Here is a 25,301-nt window from a genome sequence, read left to right on the forward strand (position 1 = left end):
GGATTGTGGGAGCTTCCGTGAACTCCGATGGTGGCGATGAAAACTCTTTCAGATGGAAAACCCGGCACTGGTGAAGGTCGTGTCTATTTTTAAGCAGGATGCCGAGCGTTGGTGAACCGCAAAACATCCTGGGCACGATTCTCCGACCCCCCACCGGGTCGGAGAATCGCCGGGGGCTGGCGTGAATCCCGCCCCCCGCCGTGTCCCGAATTCTTCGCCACCAGAGATTTGGCGGGGGCGGGAATCGCACCGGTCGGCGGGCCCACCCCCGGCGATTCTCCGGCCCGCGATGGGCCGAAGTCCCGCCGCAGTCAACCCTCGCCAGCCGGCGTGGATTAAACCACCTTTTGAACGGCGGGACAAGGTGGCGCGGGCAGGCTCCGGGGTCCTGGGGGGGGGGGCGCGGGCGCGGGGCGATCTGGCCCCGGGGGTGCCCCCACGGTGGCCTGGCCCGTGATCGGGGCCCACCGATCCGCGGGCGGGCCTGTGCCGTGGGGGGTCTCTTTTTCTTCCGCCTTCGCCGCGGTCTCCACTATGGCAGAAGAGACCCCCTCCCCCTGCGCATGCGCGGGGGATGCCGTGAGCGGCCGCTGACGCTCCCGCGCATGCGTCGCCTGCCGAAGACCTTTCAGCGGCAGCCGGCGAAGCGGAAACCACTCCGACGCGGGCCTCGCCCCTCAAGGTGAGGGCTTGGCCCCTAAAGGTGCGGAGAATTCCGCAGCTTTGGGGCGGCCCGACGCCGGAGTGGTTCCCGCCACTCCATCACGCCGGGACCCCCCGCCCCGCCGGGTAGGGGAGAATCCCGCCCCCTGTTTCCCCCTCCTCGCCCAAAGCACAACATCCTCCTGACCACACGGAGAGCAATTCCTGAATTCAGGATGTTGGAATCCTAAATCATACAACTGAGAACGTGGCCATTCGGTCAATCCCGTCCATGCTGGTCTCAAACAGGCATTGAATTAACCCAAATCCAAGCTCTGCAATGTTTCTGGCTAAGCATTCCTCCAACGCCGCTCCTTTTTGAACGTTCCTGTTGAATCCGCTCCCGCTGCCCTTTCAGCCAGCGTCTTCCCGATCACTAGCAACTCACTGCGTGAAGGATCCCTCACTACCTCCGATTCCCTTCGATCGGTGCCCCTCTCTGGTTCCCCCACACCTTCCTGCCAAGTGGAAACACTTCCTCCCTTGTCCTAGGCTTTTCCCCGGGGTAGAGGGGTCAATTACTAGGGGGCATAGGTTTAAGGTGCGAGGGGCAAGGTTTAGAGTAGATGTACGAGGCAAGTTTTTTACGCAGAGGGTAGTGGGTGCCTGGAACTCGCTACCGGAGGAGGTGGTGGAAGCAGGGACGATAGGGACATTTAAGGGGCATCTTGACAAATATATGAAAAGGATGGGAATAGAGGGATACGGACCCAGGAAGTGTAGAAGATTGTAGTTTAGACGGGCAGCATGGTCTGCACGGGCTTGGAGGGCCGAAGGGCCTGTTCCTGTGCTGTACATTTCTTTGTTCTTTGTTTACTCTCATCGAAACCCCTTGTGATTTTGAACGCCTCGATTAAATCTCTCCTGCGAACCTTCTCTGCTCTAATGAGAACAATCATAGTTTCCCCAGCCTCTCCCACATTTATTGAGTGCAAATACACTTATCCCAGGAAAGGTGGACTGGCATCGGAGGCGGCCCGGAGGAGGATCACTCAGTCGATCCCGGGTGTGGAGGGATTTTCTCCTGAGGAGAGGTTGAGTAGGCCGGAGCCTGTACTCATTGGGAGTTTAGAAGAATGAGAGGCGACCTTATTGAGGCATAGAGGATTCTCGGGGGGGGGGGGGGGGGGGCGGGGGGGGCCTCGACAGGGGAGATGCTGAGAGGATGTTTCCTCTTGTGGGGGAGTCTGGGACCAGAGGGAGTAATCTCAGAGTGAGGGGGAGGAATTTCTTCTCTCAGAGGGCAGTGAATCTGTGGAATTGTTTACCGCAGAGAGCAGTAGAGGCCGGGGCGTTAAGTGTGTTCGAGGCCGAGCGAGACGGATTTTTGATGGGTGAGGGAATCGAGGGTTACGGGAATAAGGCGGGAAAGTGGAATCGAGGATTATCCCACCAGATTGGTGACGATCTCATTGATTGGCGGAGCAGACTTGATGGGCCGAATGGGCAATATCTCTTTGCCCGTCTTGGGCGGGATTCTCCGTTGCCTGACTGCCGATATCGTAATTGCCGATCGGGCGGAGAATGCCTTCCGACGCCCAAATCCGCCGCGGCGTCGGTTTGACGCCGGTTTTCGACTCTCCGCCCCCTCTAAGCCGGCATCATCGCGCCGCGCAGCGTTGGCGGGTCATCGGAAGGCCCTACCACCCCCCCCCCCAATCGGGCCGAGTTTCCGACCGCGCGGTTGACGTGCGATCTGAGCGCTCGGGAACCCGGCATGGCGGCCGCGGACTGTGTCCACCACCGCCGCAGACAGCCTGGAGCTGTGCCGCTGGTCGGGGGGCTTCCACGGGGGGGGGGGGGGGGGGGGGGGGGGCTCTTCCTGTGGGGCAGTGTTTGGCAGGTTGGGACCGGGCACGGCCGGGTGCCATGTTGTACGGCCCGACCGCTGCAAGTCGCCGCCCTGCGCATGCGCGGCTGTTTTTGGCACGGGGGGCCAGGTGTTCCACCCACCGCCGCTGGTAGCTCCTCACCAGTCCCGGAATCGGGAAGGTTTCGCCGCCGATTTTGGAATCGGAGACTCCAGCCCCGTATGTTTTTATGGTCTAAGCCCCAGATCTCCGATCCTGCTCTGCACCTTGTCCAAGGCCTTGACGTCCTTCCTAGATTTTGGTGTTGTGCCAAGATTTCTTTCGGCTGTAAACCGGAGCTAAACTAACTTGTCGGCCTCCGCTCTGACCCCCCACTCCAGGTATAGACCTGCAGAACGTCTACGACTACAATGAATACTGGGAGGTGACCCGCCAGATCTACGCCCCGTTTGACTGCACGGCCACCATGAAATCGGGCAACGCGGACGTGTACGAGAACGAGATCCCCGGCGGGCAGTACACCAACCTGCACTTCCAGGCCCACAGCATGGGCCTGGGCAACAAGTTCAAGGCGGTGAAGAAGGCCTACACGGAGGCGAACAAACTGCTCGGAGACTTGATAAAGGTGAGGCTCGCAAATCCTTCCCGGCTGTTTCCCCCCACACCTTGTGGGAGAGTCTGGGGTCAGAGGGCACAATCTCCGGGTGAGGGGGGGGGCGGGGGGTGCATTTCAGACAGAGATGAGGAGGAATTTCTGAGAACATAGAACATTACAGCGCAGTACAGGCCTTTCGGCCCTCGATGTTGCGCCGACCTGTGAAACCACTCTAAAGCCCATCTACACTATTCCCTTATCGTCCATATGTCTATCCAATGACCATTTGAATGCCCTTAGTGATGGCAAGTCCACTACTGTTGCAGGCAGGGCATTCCACGCCCTTACTATTCTCTGAGTAAAGAACCTACCTCTGACATCTGTCCTATATCTCCGCTCAATTTAAAGCTACGTCCCCTCGTGCTAGACATCACCATCCGAGGAAAAAGGCTCTCACTGTCCACCCTATCCAATCCTCTGATCATCTTGTATGCCTCAATTAAGTCACCTCTTAACCTTCTTCTCTCGAACGAAAACAGCCTCAAGTCCCTCAGCCTTTCCTCATAAGATTTTCCCTCCATACCAGGCAACATCCTGGTAAATCTCCTCTGCACCCTTTCCAATGCTTCCACATCCTTCCTATAATGCGGCGACCAGAATTGCACGCAATACTCCAAATGCGGCCGCACCAGTGTTTTGTACAGCTGCAACATGACCTCATGGCTCCGAAACTCAATCCCTCTACCAATAAGAGCTAACACACCGTACGCCTTCTTAACAACCCTATCAACCTGGGTGGCAACTTTCAGGGATCTATGTACATGGACACCGAGATCTCTCTGCTCATCCACACTACCAAGAATCTTACCATTAGCTCAGTACTCTGTCTTCCTGTTATTCCTTCCAAAATGAATCACCTCACACTTTTCTGCATTAAACTCCATTTGCCACCTCTCAGCCCAGCGCTGCAGCTTTTCCATGTCCCTCTGTAACTTGTAACATCCTTCCGCACTGTCCACAACTCCACCGACTTTAGTGTCATCTGCAAATTTACTCACCCATCCTTCTACGCCCTCCTCCAGGTCATTTATAAAAATGACAAACAGCAGTGGCCCCAAAACAGATCCTTGTGGTACACCACTAGTAACTGGACTCCAGTCTGAACATTTCCCATCAACCACCACCCTTTATCTTCCAGCTAGCCAATTTCTGATCCAAACTGCTAAATCACCCTGAATCCCATGCCTCCGTATTTTCTGCAGTAGCTTACCGTGGGGAACCTTATCAAACACTTTACTGAAATCCATATACACCACATCAATTGCTTTACCCTCATCCACCTGTTTGGTCACCTTCTCAAAGAACTCAATAAGGTTTGTGAGGCACGACCTACCCTTCACAAAACCGTGTTGACTATCTCTAATCAAATTATTCCTTTCCAGATGATTATACATCCTCTCTCTTATAAACCTTTCCAAGATTTTGCCCACAACAGAAGTAAGGCTCACTGGTCTATAGTTACCGGAGTTGTCTCTACTCCCCTTCTTGACCAAGGGGACAACATTTGCTATCCTCCAGTCTTCTGGCACTATTCCTGTAGACAAAGATGACTTAAAGATCAAAGCCAAAGGCTCAGCAATCTCCTCCCTAGCTTCCCATAGAATCCTAGGATAAATCCCATCCGCCCAGGGGACTTATCTATTTTCACACTTTCCAGAATTGCTTACACCTCTTCCCTATGAACCTCAAGCCCTTCTAGTCTAGTAGCCTGAATCTCAGTATTCTCCTCGACAACATTGTCTTTTTCCTGTGTGAATACTGACAAAAAATATTCATTTAACAACTCTCCTATGTCCTCGGACTCCACGCACAACTTCCCACTACTGTCCTTGACTGGACCTACTCTTACCCTAGTCATTCTTTTATTCCTGACATATCTATAGAAAGCTTTAGGGTTATCCTTGATCCTACCTGCCAAAGACTTCTCATGTCCCCTCCTGGCTCTTCTTAGCTCTCTCTTTAGGTCCTTCCTAGCTAACTTGTAACTCGAGCACCCTAACTGAACCTTCATGTCTCATCTTTACATAAGCCTCCTTCTTCCTCTTGGCAAGTGTTTCAACTGCTTTAGTAAACCACGGTTCCCTCGCTCGACCACTTCCTCCCTGCCTGACAGGTACATACTTTTTTAAAAAAAAATATTTATTAAAGTTTTTTAACACAATTTTTCTCCCTTACAAACAATAACCTCCCCCCCCACCGTAACAAATAAAACCGAGAAATCGCGCAGAGCAAGATATATACATGGCAAAATGATATATTTACACAGCTTTGTACACTGGCCCTCACCCGTACGTGCCAGTTTCCCCAACCCTTCATGTTATCTCTTGCTCATCCACCCTCCCAGGTAGTCCCCCCCTTCCCACCCACCCCCTCCCCCCACCCCCTCCCAGGACGTGTCGTTCCCCCCCCCCCCCCCAAGGTTGCTGCTGCTGCTGACCGACCTTCCTCTAACGCTCCACGAGATAGCCTAGGAACGGTTGCCACCGCCTGTAGAACCCCTGCGCAGACCCTCTCAAGGCGAACTTAATCCTCTCCAACTTTATGAACCCAGCCATATCATTTATCCAGGCCTCCAGGCTGGGGGGCTTCGCCTCCTTCCACATTAGCAAGATCCTTCGCCGGGCTACTCGGGACACAAAGGCCAGAATGCCAGCCTCTTTCGCCTCCTGCACTCCCGGTTCGTCCACTACTCCAAATATTGCTAGCCCCCAGCTTGGCTTGACCCGGACTTTCACCACCTGAGATATTGCTCCCGCCACTCCTTTCCAGAACACCTCCAGTGCCGGGCATGACCAAAACATGTGGACATGGTTCGCCGGACTCCCTGAACACCTTCCACATCTGTCCTCTACCCCAAAGAACCTACTCAACCTCGCCCCCGTCCAGTGCGCTCTGTGGACCACCTTAAATTGTATCAGGCTGAGCCTGGCACACGAGGAGGAGGAATTAACCCTACCTAGGGCATCAGCCCACAGACCTTCCTCGATCTCCTCCCCCAGCTCCTCCTCCCATTTACCCTTCAACTCTTCTACCAGCGCTTCCCCCTCTTCTTTCAACTCCTGGTGTATTTCCGACACCTTGCCCTCCCCGACCCATACACCCGAGATCACCCTGTCTTGAACTCCTTGTGCCGGGAGCAACGGGAATTCCCTCACCTGTCACCTCACAAAAGCCCTCACCTGCATATATCTAAAGGCAAGTCCCGGGGGTAACTCGAACTTCTCCTCCAGTGCCCCTAGGCTCGCAAACGTCCCGTCGATGAACAGGTCTCCCATTCTTCCAATCCCCGCCCGATGCCAGCTCTGGAACATCTTCCCCGGGACAAACCGGTGGTTACCCCTGATCGGGGACCACACCGATGCTCCCATTGCACCCCGGTGCCGTCTCCACTGGCCCCAGATCCTTAGCGTTGCCGCCACCACCGGGCTCGTGGTATACTTTGTCGGCGAGAGCGGCAGCGGTGCCGTCACCAACGCCCCCAGGCTCGTTCCTTTACAGGACGCCATCTCCATCCTCTTCCATGCCTCCCCCTCTCCCTCCATAACCCACTTGCGGATCATCGCCACATTTGCTGCCCAGTAGTAGCTCCCCAGGTTTGGCAGCGCCAATTCTCCTCGGTCCCTACTGCGTTCCAGGAACCCTCTCCTTACCCTCGGGGTCTTATTCGCCCACACAAACCCCATAATACTCCTGCCTACTCTCTTAAAAAAGGCCTTCGTGATCACGATGGGAAGGCACTGAAACACAAACAGAAACCTCGGAAGGACCACCATTTTGACCAACTGCACTCTACCCGCCAGTGAGAGCGGTAACATGTCCCATCTTTTGAAATCCTCCTCCATTTGCTCCGCCAACCTCGTCAGATTCAGTTTCTGTCGGGCCCCCCAACTCCTGGCTATCTGGATCCCCAGATACCGAAAGCTCCCCTCCGCCCTCCTCAGCGGTAGGTCCCCTATCCCTCTTTCTTGGTCCTCCGCCTGTAATACAAAGAGCTCACTCTTCCCTACATTGAGCTTATAGCCCGAAAACTCCCCAAACTCCCTTAGAGTCTGCATGACCTCCACCATCCCCTCCATTGGATCCGCCACGTACAGCAACAGGTCATCCGCATATAGCGACACCCGGTGACAGGCACATACTTATCCAGGACACGCAGTAGCTGTTCCTTGAACAAGCTCCACATTTCCATTGTGCCCATCCCCTGCAGTTTTCCTCTCCATCCGATGCATCCTAAGTCATGCCTCATCGCATCACAATTGCCTTTCCCCCAGATATAACTCTTGCCCTGCTGTATATACCTATCCCTTTCCATCACTAAAGTAAACGTAATCGAATTGTGGTCACTATCACCAAAGTGCTCACCTACCTCCAAATCTAACACCTGTCCTGGTTCATTACCCAGTACCAAATCCAATATGGCCTCGCCTCTCGTTGGCCTATCTACATACTGTGTCAGGAAACCCTCCTGCACACATTGGACAAAAACGGACCCATCTAATGTACTCGAACTATAGCGTTTCCAGTCAATATTTGGAAAGTTAAGTCCCCCATAACAACTACCCTGTTGCTTTCGCTCCTATCCAGAATCATCTTTGCAATCCTTTCCTCTACATCTCTGGAACTTTTCGGAGGCCTATAGAAAACCCCTAACAGGGTAACCTCTCCTTTCCTGTTTCTAACCTCAGCCCATACTACCTCAGTAGACGAGTCCTCATCAAACGTCCTTTCTGCCACCGTAATACTGTCCTTGACTAACAATGCCACCCCTCCCCCTCTTTTACCACCTTCCCTGAGCTTACTGAAATATCTAAACCCCGGCACCAGCAACAACCATTCCTGTCCCTGCTCTATCCATGTCTCCGAAATGGCCACAACATCGAAGTCCCAGGTACCAACCCATGCCGCAAGTTCACCCACGTTATTCCGGATGCTCCTGGCATTGAAGAAGACACACTTTTAAACCACCTTCCTGCCTGCCGGTACACTCCTGCAACTTTGAAACCTTACTCAGGACCTCACTACTCTCAACCTCCTGTATACTGGAGCTACAATTCAGGTTCCCAAGCCCCTGCTGAACTAGTTTAAACCCTCCCGAAGAGCATCAGCAAATTTCCCCCCCAGGATATTGGTACCCCTCTGGTCCAGGTGTAGACCCGTTTGTAGAGGTCCCACCGACCCCAGAATGAGCCCCAATTATCCAGAAATCTGAAACCCTCCCTCCTGCACCATCCCTGTAGCCACATGTTCAACTCCTCTCTCTCCCTATTCCTCGTCTCGCTAGTACGTGGCACGAGTAACAACCCAGAGATAATAACTCTGTTTATCCTAGATCTAAGTTTCCACCCGAGCTCCCTGAATTCCTGCCTTACATCCCTATCCCTTTTCCTACCTATGTTGTTGGTACCTATGTGGACCACGACTTGGGGCTGCTCCCCCTCCCCCTTAAGGATCCCGAAAACACGATCCGAGACATCACGCACCCTGGCACCTGGGAGGCAACATACCAAACGTGAGTCTCTCTCGTTCCCACAGAATCTCCTATCTATCCCCCTAACTATGGAGTCTCCAATGACTACTGCTCTACTCCTCACACCCCCTTCCCTTCTGAGCAACAGGGACAGACTCTGTGCCAGAGACCTGTACCCCATGGCTTACCCCTGGTAAGTCCCCCCCCCCAACAGTATCCAAAGCGGTCTACTTGTTACTAAGGGGAACGACCACAGGGGATCCCTGTACTGACTGCTTCTTCCCAGTCCCTCTCACCGTCACCCATCTATCTTTATTCTTCGGAGTAACTACATCCCTGAAGCTTCTATCTATGACCACCTCTGCCTCCCGAATGATCCGAAATTCATCCAGCTCCAGTTCCCTAACACGGTTTCTGAGGAGCTGGAGATGGGTGCACTTCCCACAGATGAAATCAGCAGGGATACTGACGGCGTCCCTCACCTCAAACACTCTGCAGGAGGAACATTGCACTACCTTCCCTGCCATCCCCTCTAGACAAAAAAAGAAAAAGAAAGAGCTAACCTGTTATTCACTCCCCTTCTCAGCAAACACTCACTCAGCAACCTCTGCCCCTGCACGATAACACCTGAGGGAAAATAAAGGAAAAACTACTTCCCAGTCACCAGACAATCCCTTACCTGCAGGCTGTGACGTCACGGTTCAACTTCTTTCTACTTCTACCTGCCCTCGCGCCTTCCTCTTGATCTTTACAGCGGTTGTTTTTTTTTTGGTTAGAGGAGGGGGTAGTGAGGGAAACACTGAAGAAGTGTCTTCTCTCAGAGGGGATTGAATCTGTGGAATTCTTTACCGCAGAGAGCTGTAGCGGCTGGTTCAAAGAACAAAGAACAAAGAACAAAGAAATGCACAGCACAGGAACAGGCCCTTCGGCCCTCCAAGCCCGTGCCGACCATACTGCCCGACTAAACTACAATCTTCTACACTTCCTGGGTCCGTATCCTTCTATTCCCATCCTATTCATATATTTGTCAAGATGCCCCTTAAATGTCCCTATCGTCCCCGCTTCCACTACCTCCTCCGGTAGCGAGTTCCAGGCACCCACTACCCTCTGCGTAAAAAACTTGCCTCGTACATCTACTCTAAACCTTGCCCCTCTCACCTTAAACCTATGCCCCCTAGTAATTGACCCCTCTACCCTGGGGAAAAGCCTCTGACTATCCACTCTGTCTATGCCCCTCATAATTTTGTATACCTCTATCAGGTCGCCCCTCAACCTCCTTCGTTCCAGTGAGAACAAACCGAGTTTATTCAATCGCTCCTCATAGCTTATGCCCTCCATACCAGGCAACATTCTGGTAAATCTCTTCTGCACCCTCTCTAAAGCCTCCACATCCTTCTGGTAGTGTGGCGACCAGAATTGAACACTATACTCCAAGTGTGGCCTAACTAAGGTTCTATACAGCTGCAACATGACTTGCCAATTCTTATACTCAATGCCCCGGCCAATGAAGGCAAGCATGCCGTATGCCTTCTTGACTACCTTCTCCACCTGTGTAGCCCCTTTCAGTGATCTGTGGACCTGTACTCCTAGATCTCTTTGACTTTCAATACTCTTGAGGGTTCTACCATTCACTGTATATTCCCTACCTGCATTAGCCCTTCCAAAATGCATTACCTCACATTTGTCCAGGTTAAACTCCATCTGCCATCTCTCCGCCCAAGTCTCCAGACAATCTAAATCCTGCTGTATCCTCAGACAGTCCTCATCGCTATCCGCAATTCCACCAACCTTTGTGTCGTCTGCAAACTTACTAATCAGACCAGTTACATTTTCCTCCAAATCATTTATATATACTACAAAGAGCAAAGGTCCCAGCACTGATCCCTGTGGAACACCACTGGTCACAGCCCTCCAATTAGAAAAGCATCCCTCCATTGCTACCCTCTGCCTTCTATGGCCTAGCCAGTTCTGTATCCACCTTGCCAGTTCACCCCTGATCCCGTGTGACTTCACCTTTTGTACTAGTCTACCATGAGGGACCTTGTCAAAGGCCTTACTGAAGTCCATATAGACAACATCTACTGCCCTACCTGCATCAATCATCTTAGTGACCTCCTCGAAAAACTCTATCAAGTTAGTGAGACACGACCTCCCCTTCACAAAACCGTGCTGCCTCTCACTAATACGTCCATTTGCTTCCAAATGGGAGTAGATCCTGTCTCGAAGAATTCTCTCCAGTAATTTCCCTACCACTGAAGTAAGGCTCACCGGCCTGTAGTTCCCGGGATTATCCCTGCCACCCTTCTTAAACAGAGGAACAACATTGGCTATTCTCCAGTCCTCCGGGACATCCCCTGAAGACAGCGAGGATCCAAAGATTTCTGTCAAGGCCTCAGCAATTTCCTCTCCAGCCTCCTTCAGTATTCTGGGGTAGATCCCATCCGGCCCTGGGGACTTATCTACCTTAATATTTTTTAAGACACCCAACACCTCGTCTTTTTGGATCACAATGTGACCCAGGCTATCTACACCCCCTTCTCCAGACTCAACATCTACCAATTCCTTCTCTTTGGTGAATACTGATGCAAAGTATTCATTTAGTACCTCGCCCATTTCCTCTGGCTCCACACATAGATTCCCTTGCCTATCCTTCAGTGGGCCAACCCTTTCCCTGGCTACCCTCTTGCTTTTTATGTAAGTGTAAAAAGCCTTGGGATTTTCCTTAACCCTATTTGCCAATGACTTTTCATGACCCCTTCTAGCCCTCCTGACTCCCTGCTTAAGTTCCTTCCTACTTTCCTTATATGCCACACAGGCTTCGTCTGTTCCCAGCCTTTTAGCCCTGACAAATGCCTCCTTTTTCTTTTTGACGAGGCCTACAATATCATTCGTCATCCAAGGTTCCCGAAAATTGCCGTATTTATCTTTCTTCCTCACAGGAACATGCCTGTCCTGTATTCCTATCAACTGACACTTGAAAGCCTCCCACATGTCAGATGTTGATTTGCCCTCAAACATCCGCCCCCAATCTATGTTCTTCAGTTCCCGCCTAATATTGTTATAATTAGCCTTCCCCCAATTTAGCACATTCATCCTCGGACCACTCTTATCCTTGTCCACCAGTACTTTAAAACTTACTGAATTGTGGTCACTGTTACCGAAATGCTCCCCTACTGAAACATCTACCACCTGGCCGGGCTCATTCCCCAATACCAGGTCCAGTACCGCCTCTTCCCTAGTTGGACTGTTTACATATTGTTTTAAGAAGCCCTCCTGGATGCTCCTTACAAACTCTGCCCCGTCTAAGCCCCTGGCACTAAGTGAGTCCCAGTCAATATTGGGGAAGTTGAAGTCTCCCATCACCACAACCCTGTTGTTTTTACTCTTTTCCAAAATCTGTCTACCTATCTGCTCCTCTATCTCCCGCTGGCTGTTGGGAGGCCTGTAGTAAACCCCCAACATTGTGACTGCACCCTTCTTATTCCTGATCTCTACCCATATAGCCTCACTGTCCTCTGAGGTGTCCTCCCGCAGTACAGCTGTGATATTCTCCCGAACCAGTAGCGCAACTCCGCCTCCCCTTTTACCTCCCCCTCTATCCCGCCTGAAACATCTAAATCCTGGAACGTTTAGCTGCCAATCCTGCCCTTCCCTCAACCAGGTCTCTGTAATGGCAACAACATCATAGTTCCAAGTAGTAATCCAAGCTCTAAGTTCATCTGCCTTACCCGTAATGCTCCTTGCATTAAAACATATGCACTTCAGGCCACCAGACCCGCTGTGTTCAGCAACTTCTCCCCGTCTGCTCTGCCTCAGAGCCACACTGTCCCTATTCCCTAGTTCTCCCTCAACGCTCTCACCTTCTGACCTATTGCTCCCGTGCCCACCCCCCTGCCATACTAGTTTAAACCCTCCCGTGTGACACTAGCAAATCTCGCGGCCAGGATATTTATGCCTCTCCGGTTTAGATGCAACCCGTCCATCTTATACAGGTCACACCTGCCCCGGAAGAGCTCCCAGTGGTCCAGATAATGGAAACCCTCCCTCCTACACCAGCTGTTCAGCCACGTGTTTGTCTGCTCTATCTTCCTATTTCTCGCCTCACTGGCACGTGGCACAGGGAGTAATCCCGAGATTACAACCCTCGAGGTCCTGTCTTTTAACTTTCTGCCTAGCTCCCTGAACTCCTGCTGCAGGACCTCATGCCCCTTCCTGCCTATGTCGTTAGTACCAATATGTACAACGACCTCTACCTGTTTGCCCTCCCCCTTCAGGATTCCCTCTACCCGTTCGGAGACATCCTGGACCCTGGCACCAGGGAGGCAACATACCATCCTGGAGTCTCTTTCACGTCCACAGAAGCGCCTATCTGTTCCCCTGACTATAGAGTCCCCTATAACTATTACTCTTCTGCGCTTTGACCCTCCCTTCTGAACATCAGAGCCAGCCGTGGTGCCACTGCTCTGGCTGCTGCTGTTTTCCCCTGATAGGCTATCCCCCCCGACAGTATCCAAAGGGGTATATCTGTTCGAGAGGGGGACAACCACAGGGGATTCCTGCACTGACTGCCTGCCCTTTCTGGTGGTCACCCATTTCTCTGCCTGCACCTTGGGTGTGACCACACTTACATAACTGCGATCTATGACGCTTTCCGCCACCTGCATGCTCCTAAGTGCATCCAATTGCTGCTCCAACCGAACCATGCGGTCTGTGAGGAGCTGCAGTTGGGTGCACTTTCTGCAGATGAAGCCATCCGGGACGCTGGAAGCCTCCCGGACCTGCCACATCTCACAGTCAGAGCACAGCACCCCTCTAACTGACATTGCGTCAATTAATTAAAATTAAAATTTGTCTTTTTTTTTATATAAATACTTTTTTTTTAATTACAAAGTTACTGTCAACTATCTGTTTCCTAGCACTAGATTTCTAATAGAAATGCGATAGCTAACTATAATATCCTCCGATCTCTGGCTTAGATATCCTCTAAATTATAATTAAGTTATTATGTTTAATTAGTTCCCAAATACTCAAAAAAATTTAGGTTAGAATCCCAACCAGCCACTCAGGTCACAGCTTTTCTGTGATGTCACTTCAGTTTCCCCCCGACACACACAATTTGAAAAAAAGGTATAAAAGTAAAAATCACTTGCTTACCTTCTGAGATGTCCTCAGGTTCTCTCGCTGACAGAGACTGCTCCTCCACCTCCAATCCTTGGCCTGCACAATGCTAATAATATAATAATATAATATGGCACTTACCTTACACCAATGGGTCTTATTATTAGGTTAGAGGAGGAGGGTGGGTGGGAGACACTACACGTGTAGTGTCTCGGGTTTCCTCTCCACCAGAATTTATTGGGGGGGGGGGGGGGGGGACTTGCCAGAGGTCGAACTTCCGGTTCCCGCCGAAATCCAAAGGGCTGCTCCTGTAAAGGTAAGGTTTTTAAACTCACTACTCACCTCCAAGAAGGCCCCTGCGCACCGCTGCCGCCGAAATCCAAAGGGCTGCTCCTGTAAAGGTAAGAGCTTTTAAACTAACTACTCACCTCCCAGAAGGCCCCTGCGCACCGCTGCCGCCGAAATCCAAAAAAAAAGGATTTTTTTGGTTCGTATCGTCAAGGCCGAGAGAGACAGAATTTTAATCGCTGAGGGAATCGAGAGTTACGGGGATAAGGCGGGAAAGTGGAGTCGAGGGTTGTCCTATCAGATCAGTCACAATCTCATTGAATGGCAGAGCAGACTCAATGGGCCGAATGGCTGACTACTGCTCCTACGTCTTATGATCTGTGGGCCCCAATCCGGGGCCTGAACCCTCCCCAATCGAGCAGTAGTAACCCGACGTCAAGCAGTTCAGCACCAAAGCAAAACACCGCAGGTGCTGTAAATCCAAGGGGCAGCACGGTAGCACAGTGGTTAGCACAGTTGCTTCACCACTCCAGGGTCCCAGGTTCGATTCCGGCTTGGGTCACCGTCTATGCGGAGTCTGCACATCCTCCCCGTGTGTGCGTGGGTTTCCTCCGGGTGCTCCGGTTTCCTCCCACAGTCCAAAGATGTGCAGGTTAGGTGGATTGGCCATGATAAATTGTCCTCAGTATCCAAAATTGCCCTTAATGTTGGGTGGGGTTACTGGGTTATGGGGATAGGGTGGAGGTGTGGACCTTGGGTAGGGTGCTCTTTCCAAGAGCTGGTGCAGACTCGATGGGCCGAATGGCCTCCTTCTGCACTGTAAATTCTGTGATATGCTGGAAATGCACAGCTGGTCAGGTAGCCTCTGTGGGGCAAGGATCAGAGTTAATGACCTTTTAGCAGAAAGCTGGAATTGTAAGAATTTTTAAACTGGTGGCAATGGGAGGGAAAGGGGGCTTCTTCACACCTTCAAATTCTGCTTCCGACCCACTGAGGACTTTCTCCGTGACTTTCGATCCCCATCCTCCATTCTCCCCGTGTAGAAATGACCGCGCGGAGGGCTGGATACGGGTTTCCTTTCATCGGTTGTCTTTTGTCTGCCCCCCTTCCTAGGTCACCCCTTCCTCCAAGATTGTGGGCGACCTGGCACAGTTCATGGTCCAGAACAACCTGACCCGGGAGGACGTGGAACAAGACGCGGACGAGCTGTCCTTCCCTCAGTCGCTGGTGGAGTTCCTGCAGGGCTACATCGGAGTCCCCCATGGAGGGTTCCCCGAGCCTTTCCGCAGCAAGGTAAGGTGTCTCCCCCCCCCCCCCCCCCACTATTCTCGCTGTCTCGGTTCGGCAGGGGCGCCTCCAACCGTGCCCGTGTTCAAACGCTTCGGGGCCTCGTTGCTCCTCATCTCCCGTGATCCCAGAGGCCCCGATCGCTGGAAGCAAAGCAAGTCGGAGATTTGGCCGAACGCCAGATTCTCAGTCCTCGCTGGCAGTGGTAACGGGGCAGACCCGCAAACAGGAATCCCGGCTCTGAAATAAAAACAGAAAATGCTGGAAAAAGTAGGATTGGTTAAATGTTACGTGTGGTTTTGTGATTTGGTCACGTGTACCGAGGTGCAGTGAAAAGTATTGTTCTGTGTGCAGCTCAAATAGACCATTCTGTACCTGAAAAGAAAATACATAACAGGGCAAAACATAAAATGCACAATGTGAATACACAGGCCTCGGGTGAAGAGATCAGGGGCGTGAATCCCGCCCCCCCGCCGGCTGCTGAATTCTCCTGCGCCAGTGATTTGGCGGGGTTGGAATCGCGCCGCGCTGGTCGGCAGCCGCTAGCAGCGCCCCCCCCCCCCCCCCCCCCGGCGATTCTCCGGCCCACGTGGCCGGCCGGTCCCGCCGGCGTATGTTACGACAGGTTCATACCGGCGGGACCTGACTCGGGGGGGGGGGGCGCGCGGGGGGATCTGGCCCCGGGGAGGTGCCCCCTTGGTGCCCTGGCCCGCGATCGGAACCCACCGATCGGCGGGCGGGCCTGTGCCGTGGGGGCCCTCTATTCCTCCGCGATGGCCGGCGCGGAGATGAACCCCTCGCTGGAGCTCCTGCGCCAACTCGCACCGGCCGGCGGAGGCCCTTCGGTGCCCGGTTGGTGTGGCGCCAAGCCCCTTCCCTGCCGACCACTCCGGGGCCGGCCTAGCCCTTGAGGGTGCGGAGGATTCCGCACCTTCGTGGCGGCCCGACGCCGGAGTGGTTCACGTCGCTCCTTCCCGCCGATTCCCGCAGAATCCCGCCCCATATCGGTCCATAAGAGGGTCGTTTGGGTAACAGTGGGGAAGAAGCTGTTTTTGAGTCTGTTCGTGCGTGTTCTCAGACTTCTGTACCGCCTGCCCGATGGAAGAAGTTGGAAGAGTGAGCAAGCCGGGTGGGAGGGGTCTTTGATTATGCTGCCCGCTTTCCCCAGGCAGCGGGAGGTGTAGATGGAGTCAATGGATTTGTGTTTGTGTGATGGACTGGGCTGTGTTCACGACTCTCTGAAGTTTCTTGCGGTCCTGGGCCGAGCAGTTGCCATACCAGGCTGTGATGCTGCCCGATAGGATGCTTTCTATGGTGCATCTGTAAAAGTTGGTAAGAGTCAATGTGGACATGCCGAATTTCCTTAGTTTCCTGAGGGAGTATAGGCGCTGTTGTGCTTTCTTGGTGGTAGCGTCGACGTGGGTGGACCAGGACAGATTTTTGGAGATGTGTACCCCGAGGAATTTGAAGCTGCTAACCATCGTAGGGCAGCACGATAGCACAGTGGTTAGCACGATTGCTTCACAGCTCCAGGGTCCCAGGTTCGATTCCCGGCTTGGGTCGCTGTCTGTGCGGAGTCTGCACGTTCTCCCCGTGTCTGCGTGGGTTTCCTCCGGGTGCTCCGGTTTCCTCCCACAGTCCAAAGATGTGCAGGTTAGGTGGATTGGCCATGCTAAATTATCCTTAGTGTCCAAAATTGCCCTTAGTGCTGGGTGGGGTTACTGGGTTATGGGAATAGGGTGGAGGCGTGGGCTTGGGTAGGGTGCTCGTTCCAAGAGCCGGTGCAGACTCGATGGGCCGAATGGCCTCCTTCTGCACTGTAAATTCTATGATAATCTATGATCTCCACCTCGGCCCCGTTGATGCTGACAGGGGTGTGTACAGTACTTTGCTTCCTGAAGTCAATGACCAGCTCTTTAGTTTTGCTGGCATTGAGGGAGAGATTGTTGTCGCTACACCACTCCACTAGGTTCTCTATCCTGTACTCTGACTCATCGTTGTTCAAGATCCGACCCACTATGGTCGTGTCGTCAGCAAATGTGTCAATGGCATGTTGACCTTCACTGCGAGAGGAATTGAAGACAGGAGCAAGGATGTCTGACTACGGCCATACTGGGCTCTTGGCAGTCCACACCTGGCGTATTGGGCGCAGTTTTGACCTGTATCCGAGTGTCATGGGAATGTCACTTTCAGAAATGTTTGTCTTCTCAAGTGGCTGCAGTGATGTCAGTGTGTGGGTGGAGCTGGGCTGTGGCTCTGCTTTTTACTTTCGTTTTGAGCTGGAAGCTGTATGTGGCTCTGAGCTTTAGATGCGTTTTCAGTTGGAGAGCTGCATTCAAACCAAGGACGTGTATTTTGGTCTCTCTCTGCATGCTAAAGAATGTCTCCAGATCACTTGATGATTTCAAAGTAATACCTGTTTCTGTAAGGCATGCAAACCTACTGTCTTTGTTAAAAAGGGTCTTTGACTTATGGATGTTGTTAGGAAAGTTACTAAGGGTTACCTATAGAGTACTGTATCTCTGGGGAGGTATCAGTGTTGGTAGTTGATAAGATGTTTACTGTGTGTTTATAAAATGTTAACTGGATTCATAGAATAAACATAGTTTTTGTTTAAAAATACTTTAGATCTCTGTTGCATCACACCTGTAAAGTGGGCCCTTGTGCTCCCCGTAACCACGATCTCGTAAACATTGTGGGTCAGGTGAACTCCGTGATACACTTTGGGGTTCTCTAAACCCTGGCCCATAACACTGAGAAAGGACATACTTGCCACAGAGGGAGTGCAGCGGGAGGTCCACTCCTGGGATGACAGGATCGTCGTCTGAGGCGGGACTGGGTCAACTGGGAGTTGAGAAGGATGGGAGGGGATTGAATTGAAACGTATAAACGTCTGACGGGGCTGGACAGACTGGATTCAGGGGCGTCCAGAACAAAGGGTTGCGGTCTCAGGATACGAGGTAGGCCGCTTCGCACTGAGATGCGGAGGTGATTGGCACCGGAACGGTGATCCTGAGACTCCGGGTAATTCGCTGGGGACCCCGGTCAAAATCCCGTCACGGCAGATGGTGGAAATTGAATCGAATAAATATGTGGAATTAAAAGTCGAGTGATGATCATTGTCGATTGTCGTAACAACCCATCTGCTTCACTAATGTCCTTTAGGGAAGGAAATCTGCCGTCCTTTCCGGGTCTGGCCTACACGTGACTCCAGACCCACAGCAATATGGGTGACTCTTAAATGCCCCCACCGCCCCGCCTAGCAAGCCACTCAATTGTATTCAACCGCAACACTGTCAATAAATAGGAATGAAACAGCACAGACGACCCAACGTCGGCCCAGGCACCAGAAACGACAACGGGGAACGCAGCCCGCCCGACACTGCAAAGACCTCCTCACTAACATCTGGGGGCTTGTGTCAAAGTTTGGGAGAGGTGTCCCACAGACTGGTCAGGCTGACATAGTCACACTCACAGACTCATACCTCACAGGCGGTCTCCCAGACACCCTGATCACCATTATTGGGTGTGTCCTGTCTCACCGGCAGGACAGATCAGCAGAGGTGGCAGCACAGCGCTATACAGTCAGGAGGGAGTTGCTCACACACACATACATGCTCTCACACACAGAGACACACACACCACACTCCCCAACACACACACACACTCCCCAACACACACACTCCCCAACACACACACTCCCCAACACACACACACACTCCCCAACACACACACACACTCCCCAACACACACACTCCCCAACACACACACTCCCCAACACGCACACTCCCCAACACACACACTCCCCAACACACCACACTCCCCAACACACACACACACTCCCCAACACACACACTCCCCAACACGCACACTCCCCAACACGCACACTCCCCAACACGCACACTCCCCAACACACCACACACACTCCCCAACACGCACACTCCCCAACACGCACACTCCCCAACACGCACACTCCCCAACACACACACACACTCCTCAACACACACACACACTCCCCAACACGCACACTCCCCAACACACACACTCCCCAACACACCACACTCCCCAACACACACACACACTCCCCAACACACACACACACTCCCCAACACACACACTCCCCAACACACACACTCCCCAACACGCACACTCCCCAACACGCACACTCCCCAACACGCACACTCCCCAACACACACACTCCCCAACACACCACACTCCCCAACACACACACACACTCCCCAACACGCACACTCCCCAACACACACACTCCCCAACACACACACTCCCCAACACACACACTCCCCAACACACACACTCCCCAACACACACACTCCCCAACACACACACTCCCCAACACGCACACTCCCCAACACGCACACTCCCCAACACGCACACTCCCCAACACGCACACTCCCCAACACGCACACTCCCCAACACGCACACTCCCCAACACGCACACTCCCCAACACACACACTCCCCAACACACACACTCCCCAACACACACACTCCCCAACACACACACTCCCCAACACACACACTCCCCAACACACACACTCCCCAACACGCACACTCCCCAACACGCACACTCCCCAACACGCACACTCCCCAACACACACACTCCCCAACACGCACACTCCCCAACACGCACACTCCCCAACACGCACACTCCCCAACACGCACACTCCCCAACACGCACACTCCCCAACACGCACACTCCCCAACACACCACACTCCCCAACACACACACACACTCCCCAACACACACACTCCCCAACACGCACACTCCCCAACACACACACTCCCCAACACACACACTCCCCAACACACACACTCCCCAACACACACACTCCCCAACACACACACACTCCCCAACACACACACCACACTCCCCAACACGCACACACCCCAACACACACACACACTCCCCAACACACACACTCCCTAACACACACACTCCCCAACAAGCACACACCCCAACACGCACACTCCCCAACACACACACTCCCCAACACACACACTCCCCAACACACACACACCCCAACACACACACACCCCAACACGCTCACACCCCAACACACACACACACTCCCCAACACACACACTCCCCAACACACACACTCCCCAACACACACACACTGCCCAACACGCACACCCACTCCCCAACACACACACTCCCCAACACACACACACTCCCCAACACACACACCACACTCCCCAACACACACACTGCCCAACACGCACACACCACAACACACACACACTCCCCAACACATACATTGCCCAACACGCACACACCCCAACACACACACACTCCCCAACACACACACTCCCCAACACACACACACACACTCCCCAACACACACACACCCCAACACACACACACCCCAACACGCAACACCCCAACACGCACACACCCCAACACGCACACACCCCAACATGCACACACCCCAACACGCACACACCCCAACACACACCCACTCCCCAACACACACACACACTCCCCAACACACACACACACTCCCCAATACACACACACACTCCCCAACACACACACTGCCCATCACGCACACCCACTCCCCAACACACACACACCCCAACACACAGGCCCGAGTTCAATCCAGATCAGACAGGCCCGAGTTCAATCCAGATCAACCAGGCCCGAGTTCAATCCAGATCAAACAGGCCCGAGTTCTATACAGGTCAGACAGGCCCAGGTTCAATCCAGATCAGACAGGCCCGGGTTCAATCCAGATCAGACACGCCCGAGTTCACTCCAGATCAAACAGGCCCGAGTTCAATCCAGATCAAACAGGCCCGAGATCAATACAGATCAGACAGGCCCGAGTTCAATACAGATCAGACAGACCCAGGTTCAATCCAGATCAGACAGGCCCAAGTTCAATCCAGATCAGACATGCCCGCGTTCAAGCCAGATCAAACAGGCCCGAGTTCAATCCAGATCAAACAGGCCCGAGATCAATACAGATCAGACAGGCCCGAGTTCAATACAGATCAGACAGGCCCAGGTTCAATCCAGATCAGACAGGCCCGAGTTCAATCCAGATCAGACACGCCCGAGTTCAATCCAGATCAAACAGGCCCGAGTTCAATCCAGATCAAACAGGCCCGAGTTCAATAGAGATCAGACAGGCCCGAGTTCAATAGAGATCAGACAGGCCCAGGTTCAATCCAGATCAAACAGGCCCGAGTTTAATCCAGATCAAACAGGCCCGAGATCAATACAGATCAGACAGGCCCGAGTTCAATACAGATCAGACAGGCCCAGGTTCAATCCAGATCAGACAGGCCCGAGTTCAATCCAGATCAGACAGGCCCGAGTTCAATCCAGATCAAACAGGCCCGAGTTCAATCCAGATCAAACAGGCCCGAGTTCAATAGAGATCAGACACGCCCGAGTTCAATCCAGATCAAACAGGCCCGAGTTCAATAGAGATCAGACAGGCCCGAGTTCAATACAGATCAGACAGGCCCAGGTTCAATCCAGATCAGACAGGCCCGAGTTCAATCCAGATCAGACACGCCCGAGTTCAATCCGGATCAAATAGGCCCGAGTTCAATCTAAATCAGACAGGCCCGAGTTCAATCCAGATCAAACAGGCCCGAGTTCAATACAGATCAGACAGGCCCAGGTTCAATCCAGATCAGACAGGCCCAAGTTCAATCCAGATCAGGGTTTTCGGAGAGTCCAAGGTCAGCACCAAACACAGAGCAAGTTCATCACTGTCAAGGCACCCTTGTTGAATAAGAAGAAGCTTTCTGAATTCCCCGCTGAAAGGGCGTGAACGCCGTACGTTGTTATATTTGCCCGGTCGGTGCAAAGTAGACTGACCACAGAAAGCAAGACCATGTTCCTTCAAGCATCAGTACTTTTTCAGCACTGTGATAAGTCTCCATGACTGACAGTCAATCTCTCCATACCACTGAAAAGTGTGGAGTCTCATTCCTTCAGCATTCAATTGGTGCTGGAGATTTATTTGAAGGTACTTATCCAATTTTACTCGCGTTGTCCTCATCGGTGTTAAGATTGAGTTCGCCCTCGCTCACTTCCTCCGGGGGATCGTGCTGCTTAATTTCTCAATTCTTCAACCTGATTGGTTGAGACAATGTCCAATTCTTTGCCCCTGCTCACTCAGGTCCCAGATGCCCAGTTACTTCACTGCAATGTTCTCAGTTTCCACACTCTGGGCAATGCGCAATGCAAAAACATCACGGGGAATTAAACAGGAATGGGCAAAGTCTGCAACTGGGCAGCACTTTCTGAACAACCTTGAGTGCCCCTATTATCTACACTGACAAACAATTTAAGATAATCAGTTCGGCTCACTATGTGGCTCATCCACACTTGCTAGAAGTAACATGCATTTATACACTGTCTTCTGCAAACAAAAGGAATCTGTTCAAGCAATTCACCTTATTCGAATTACAGAGGATCTTGGGAGCCTGTGAGAGAATGGCAGAGTGTTATTTAAATAGTGATAGATTGGGAAATGGTGATGTACAAAAGGGGCCTGGGTGTCCTTGTACACCAGTCGCTAAAAGCAAGCATTCAGGTACAGCTGGGGCTGGGGCTGTTTAGCTCCGGTTTCCTCCCACAGTCCAAAGATGTGCAGGTTAGGTGGATTGGCCGTGATAAATTGTCCCTTAGTGTCCAAAGATGTCAAGGTTAGGTGGATTGGCCGTGATAAATTGTCCCTTAGTGTCCAAAGATGTGCAGTTTGGGTGGATTGGCCGTGCTAAATTACCCCTTAGTGTCCAAAGATGTGCAGATTTGGTGGATTGGCCGTGCTAAATTGTCCCTTAGTGTCCAAAGATGTCAAGGTTAGGTGGATTGGCCGTGATAAATTGTCCCTTAGTGTCCAAAGATGTGCAGTTTGGGTGGATTGGCCGTGCTAAATTACCCCTTAGTGTCCAAAGATGTGCAGATTTGGTGGATTGGCCGTGCTAAATTGTCCCTTAGTGTCCAAAGATGTGCATGTTAGGTGGATTGGCCGTGCTAAATTGTCCCTTAGTGTCCAAAGATGTGCGGGTTAGGTGGATTGGCCGTGCTAAATTGCCCCTTAGTGTCCAAAGATGTGCAGGTTAGGTGGATTGGCCGTGCTAAATTGTCCCTTAGTGTCCAAAGATGTGCGGGTTAGGTGGATTGGCCGTGCTAAATTGTCCCTTAGTGTCCAAAGATGTGCAGGTTAGGTGGATTGGCCGCGCTAAATTGTCCCTTAGTGTCCAAAGATGTGCAGGTTAGGTGGATTGGCCGTGCTAAATTGTCCCTTAGTGTCCAAAGATGTGCAGGTTAGGTGGATTGGCCGTGCTAAATTGTCCCTTAGTGTCCAAAGATGTGCAAGTGAGGTGGATTGGCCGTGCTAAATTGCCACTTAGTGTCCAGGGATGTGCGGGTTAAGTGGGGTTACAGGGGTTGCAGGGTGGGAGGGAGCCGGTGTAGGGGGCTCTTTCAGAGGGTCGGTGCAGACTCGATGGGCTGAATGGCCTCCTTTTGCAGGGTAGGGATTCTATGAAAGAATATACTTGCCATCGAGGGAGTGCAGCGAAGGTTCACCAGGCAGATTCCTCAGGTGGCAGGATCGTTGTGTGGGGAGAGATTGCTTCGCCCGGATCTGTAATCGCTGGAGTTTAGAAGGAGGAGTGGAGGTAGTGCTGGTTCTCCGATTTTGAGGCAATGTCCGGAGTAAGTGTCTAGTTTTACACTGAAACCCCTGGTGGGGGGCTAGCAGCCATGCCTGGCTCGCTCACTCGCCCGCGCTTCCCGCCCAAAGGACGTCGGCCAAACGCTCGCGACTGCAGATGCGGACGGAGGATTGCCGGGTCTGTGGCCGCGCAGTCACACGGCGGCGACCTGCAGCCAAACAACATGGCGCCGCCCCGCGAGCGGACCCGGCCCGCCAGATAGTGTCCCCCTGTAACCCTCCTCAACAGCCCGGACCACCCTCCCCCAGTCCCCGCCGGAGCCCCCCCCCCCACGGCCTTGGAACGGCCTCCCATCCCGGCGCGAACTGTGCGCCGCGGGATCCGCACATGCGCAGTGGCTCGTCCCGTCTGGGCCGGAGAATCGCGCGTCGGGGCGGCGTGGCGGGGATTCTCAGCCCGGCGCCGGGCTGGGAGAATCCCGCCCCTAAACTCTGAGCACGTCAAGGGGTATGGAGTGAGTGCGCGGGGGCACGGCGTTGAGATAGCGGATCACAATGAATGGCGGATCAGGCTCGAAGGGCCGAATGGCTCCTATTTTCGATCTTTCTACGTTTTCTCCATGGCAACACCCCAGCCAATCCGAGTCAACTTGACAACCAGCGAGCACCCAATGCCCCGCCACATATAGTTGCTGCCCGCGTCTGAAATCTTTTTTGCCGTGATGAGTGCGAGACGAAAAACTTCAACAGCACGTGCCTCTCTTCAGTCCCCATTCAAATCCAATTGACGGCCGGCGCCGTTTGTCGACTGGCGACATTGTTGTTGCGTCGCCGGATCAAAACGGTACCCAGTCTGCCGCCCGTTGTCAACAACTAATTGGCTCCAGCGTCAAGGGATGAACGGGCCGGACGATCGCGGCCAGGAGCTTCCGCAATCCTCGTCGGTCCAGCTATTGCATCGCGATAATCACATCGCTGATTCTGGCTGGGGTTTGAGGTGTCTCTGCATGGCCAGTGTCCTCGCAGAGCAGGCTGTGTGTGTGTGAGCCGAGCCGGCCTCCTTGATATGCAAGTCAGGCGCCAAAGCGTTGATAATCCATCACACGGTTGGGTGTCTGCAGGTCACATTCCATCTGTCTGAGATTTACAATTGATTTAAAAGCGGCTTCACCTGCCAGCAGCAAGAGGTCCGTGTTGTTCGGGAGCGTTGCTAAGCTGACACCGACATGTCCTCATTCTGGCGGAGCCATGATTCAGTGTCTGCCACCCACACGGTGCACAGACACCCAGTGGGGTTAAGAAACGGCCAACT

At 52.9% G+C, this 25,301-nt stretch overlaps 1 protein-coding gene across 1 annotated transcript in view; it reads left to right on the plus strand.

Moving 5' to 3' along the window:
- Positions 1 to 25,301, plus strand: part of LOC140400218 (pyruvate carboxylase, mitochondrial-like) — a 606,247-nt gene that overhangs the window by 479,798 nt on the left and 101,148 nt on the right. The window contains exons 8-9 of the mRNA XM_072489687.1: positions 2,894 to 3,138; positions 15,155 to 15,334. Coding sequence (XP_072345788.1) covers positions 2,894 to 3,138; positions 15,155 to 15,334 — 425 coding nt within the window. The remainder of the gene's footprint in view (positions 1 to 2,893; positions 3,139 to 15,154; positions 15,335 to 25,301) is intronic.

This window comes from Scyliorhinus torazame, chromosome 24 (assembly GCF_047496885.1).
Source record: "Scyliorhinus torazame isolate Kashiwa2021f chromosome 24, sScyTor2.1, whole genome shotgun sequence".
Taxonomy (NCBI): Eukaryota; Metazoa; Chordata; class Chondrichthyes; order Carcharhiniformes; family Scyliorhinidae; genus Scyliorhinus; species Scyliorhinus torazame.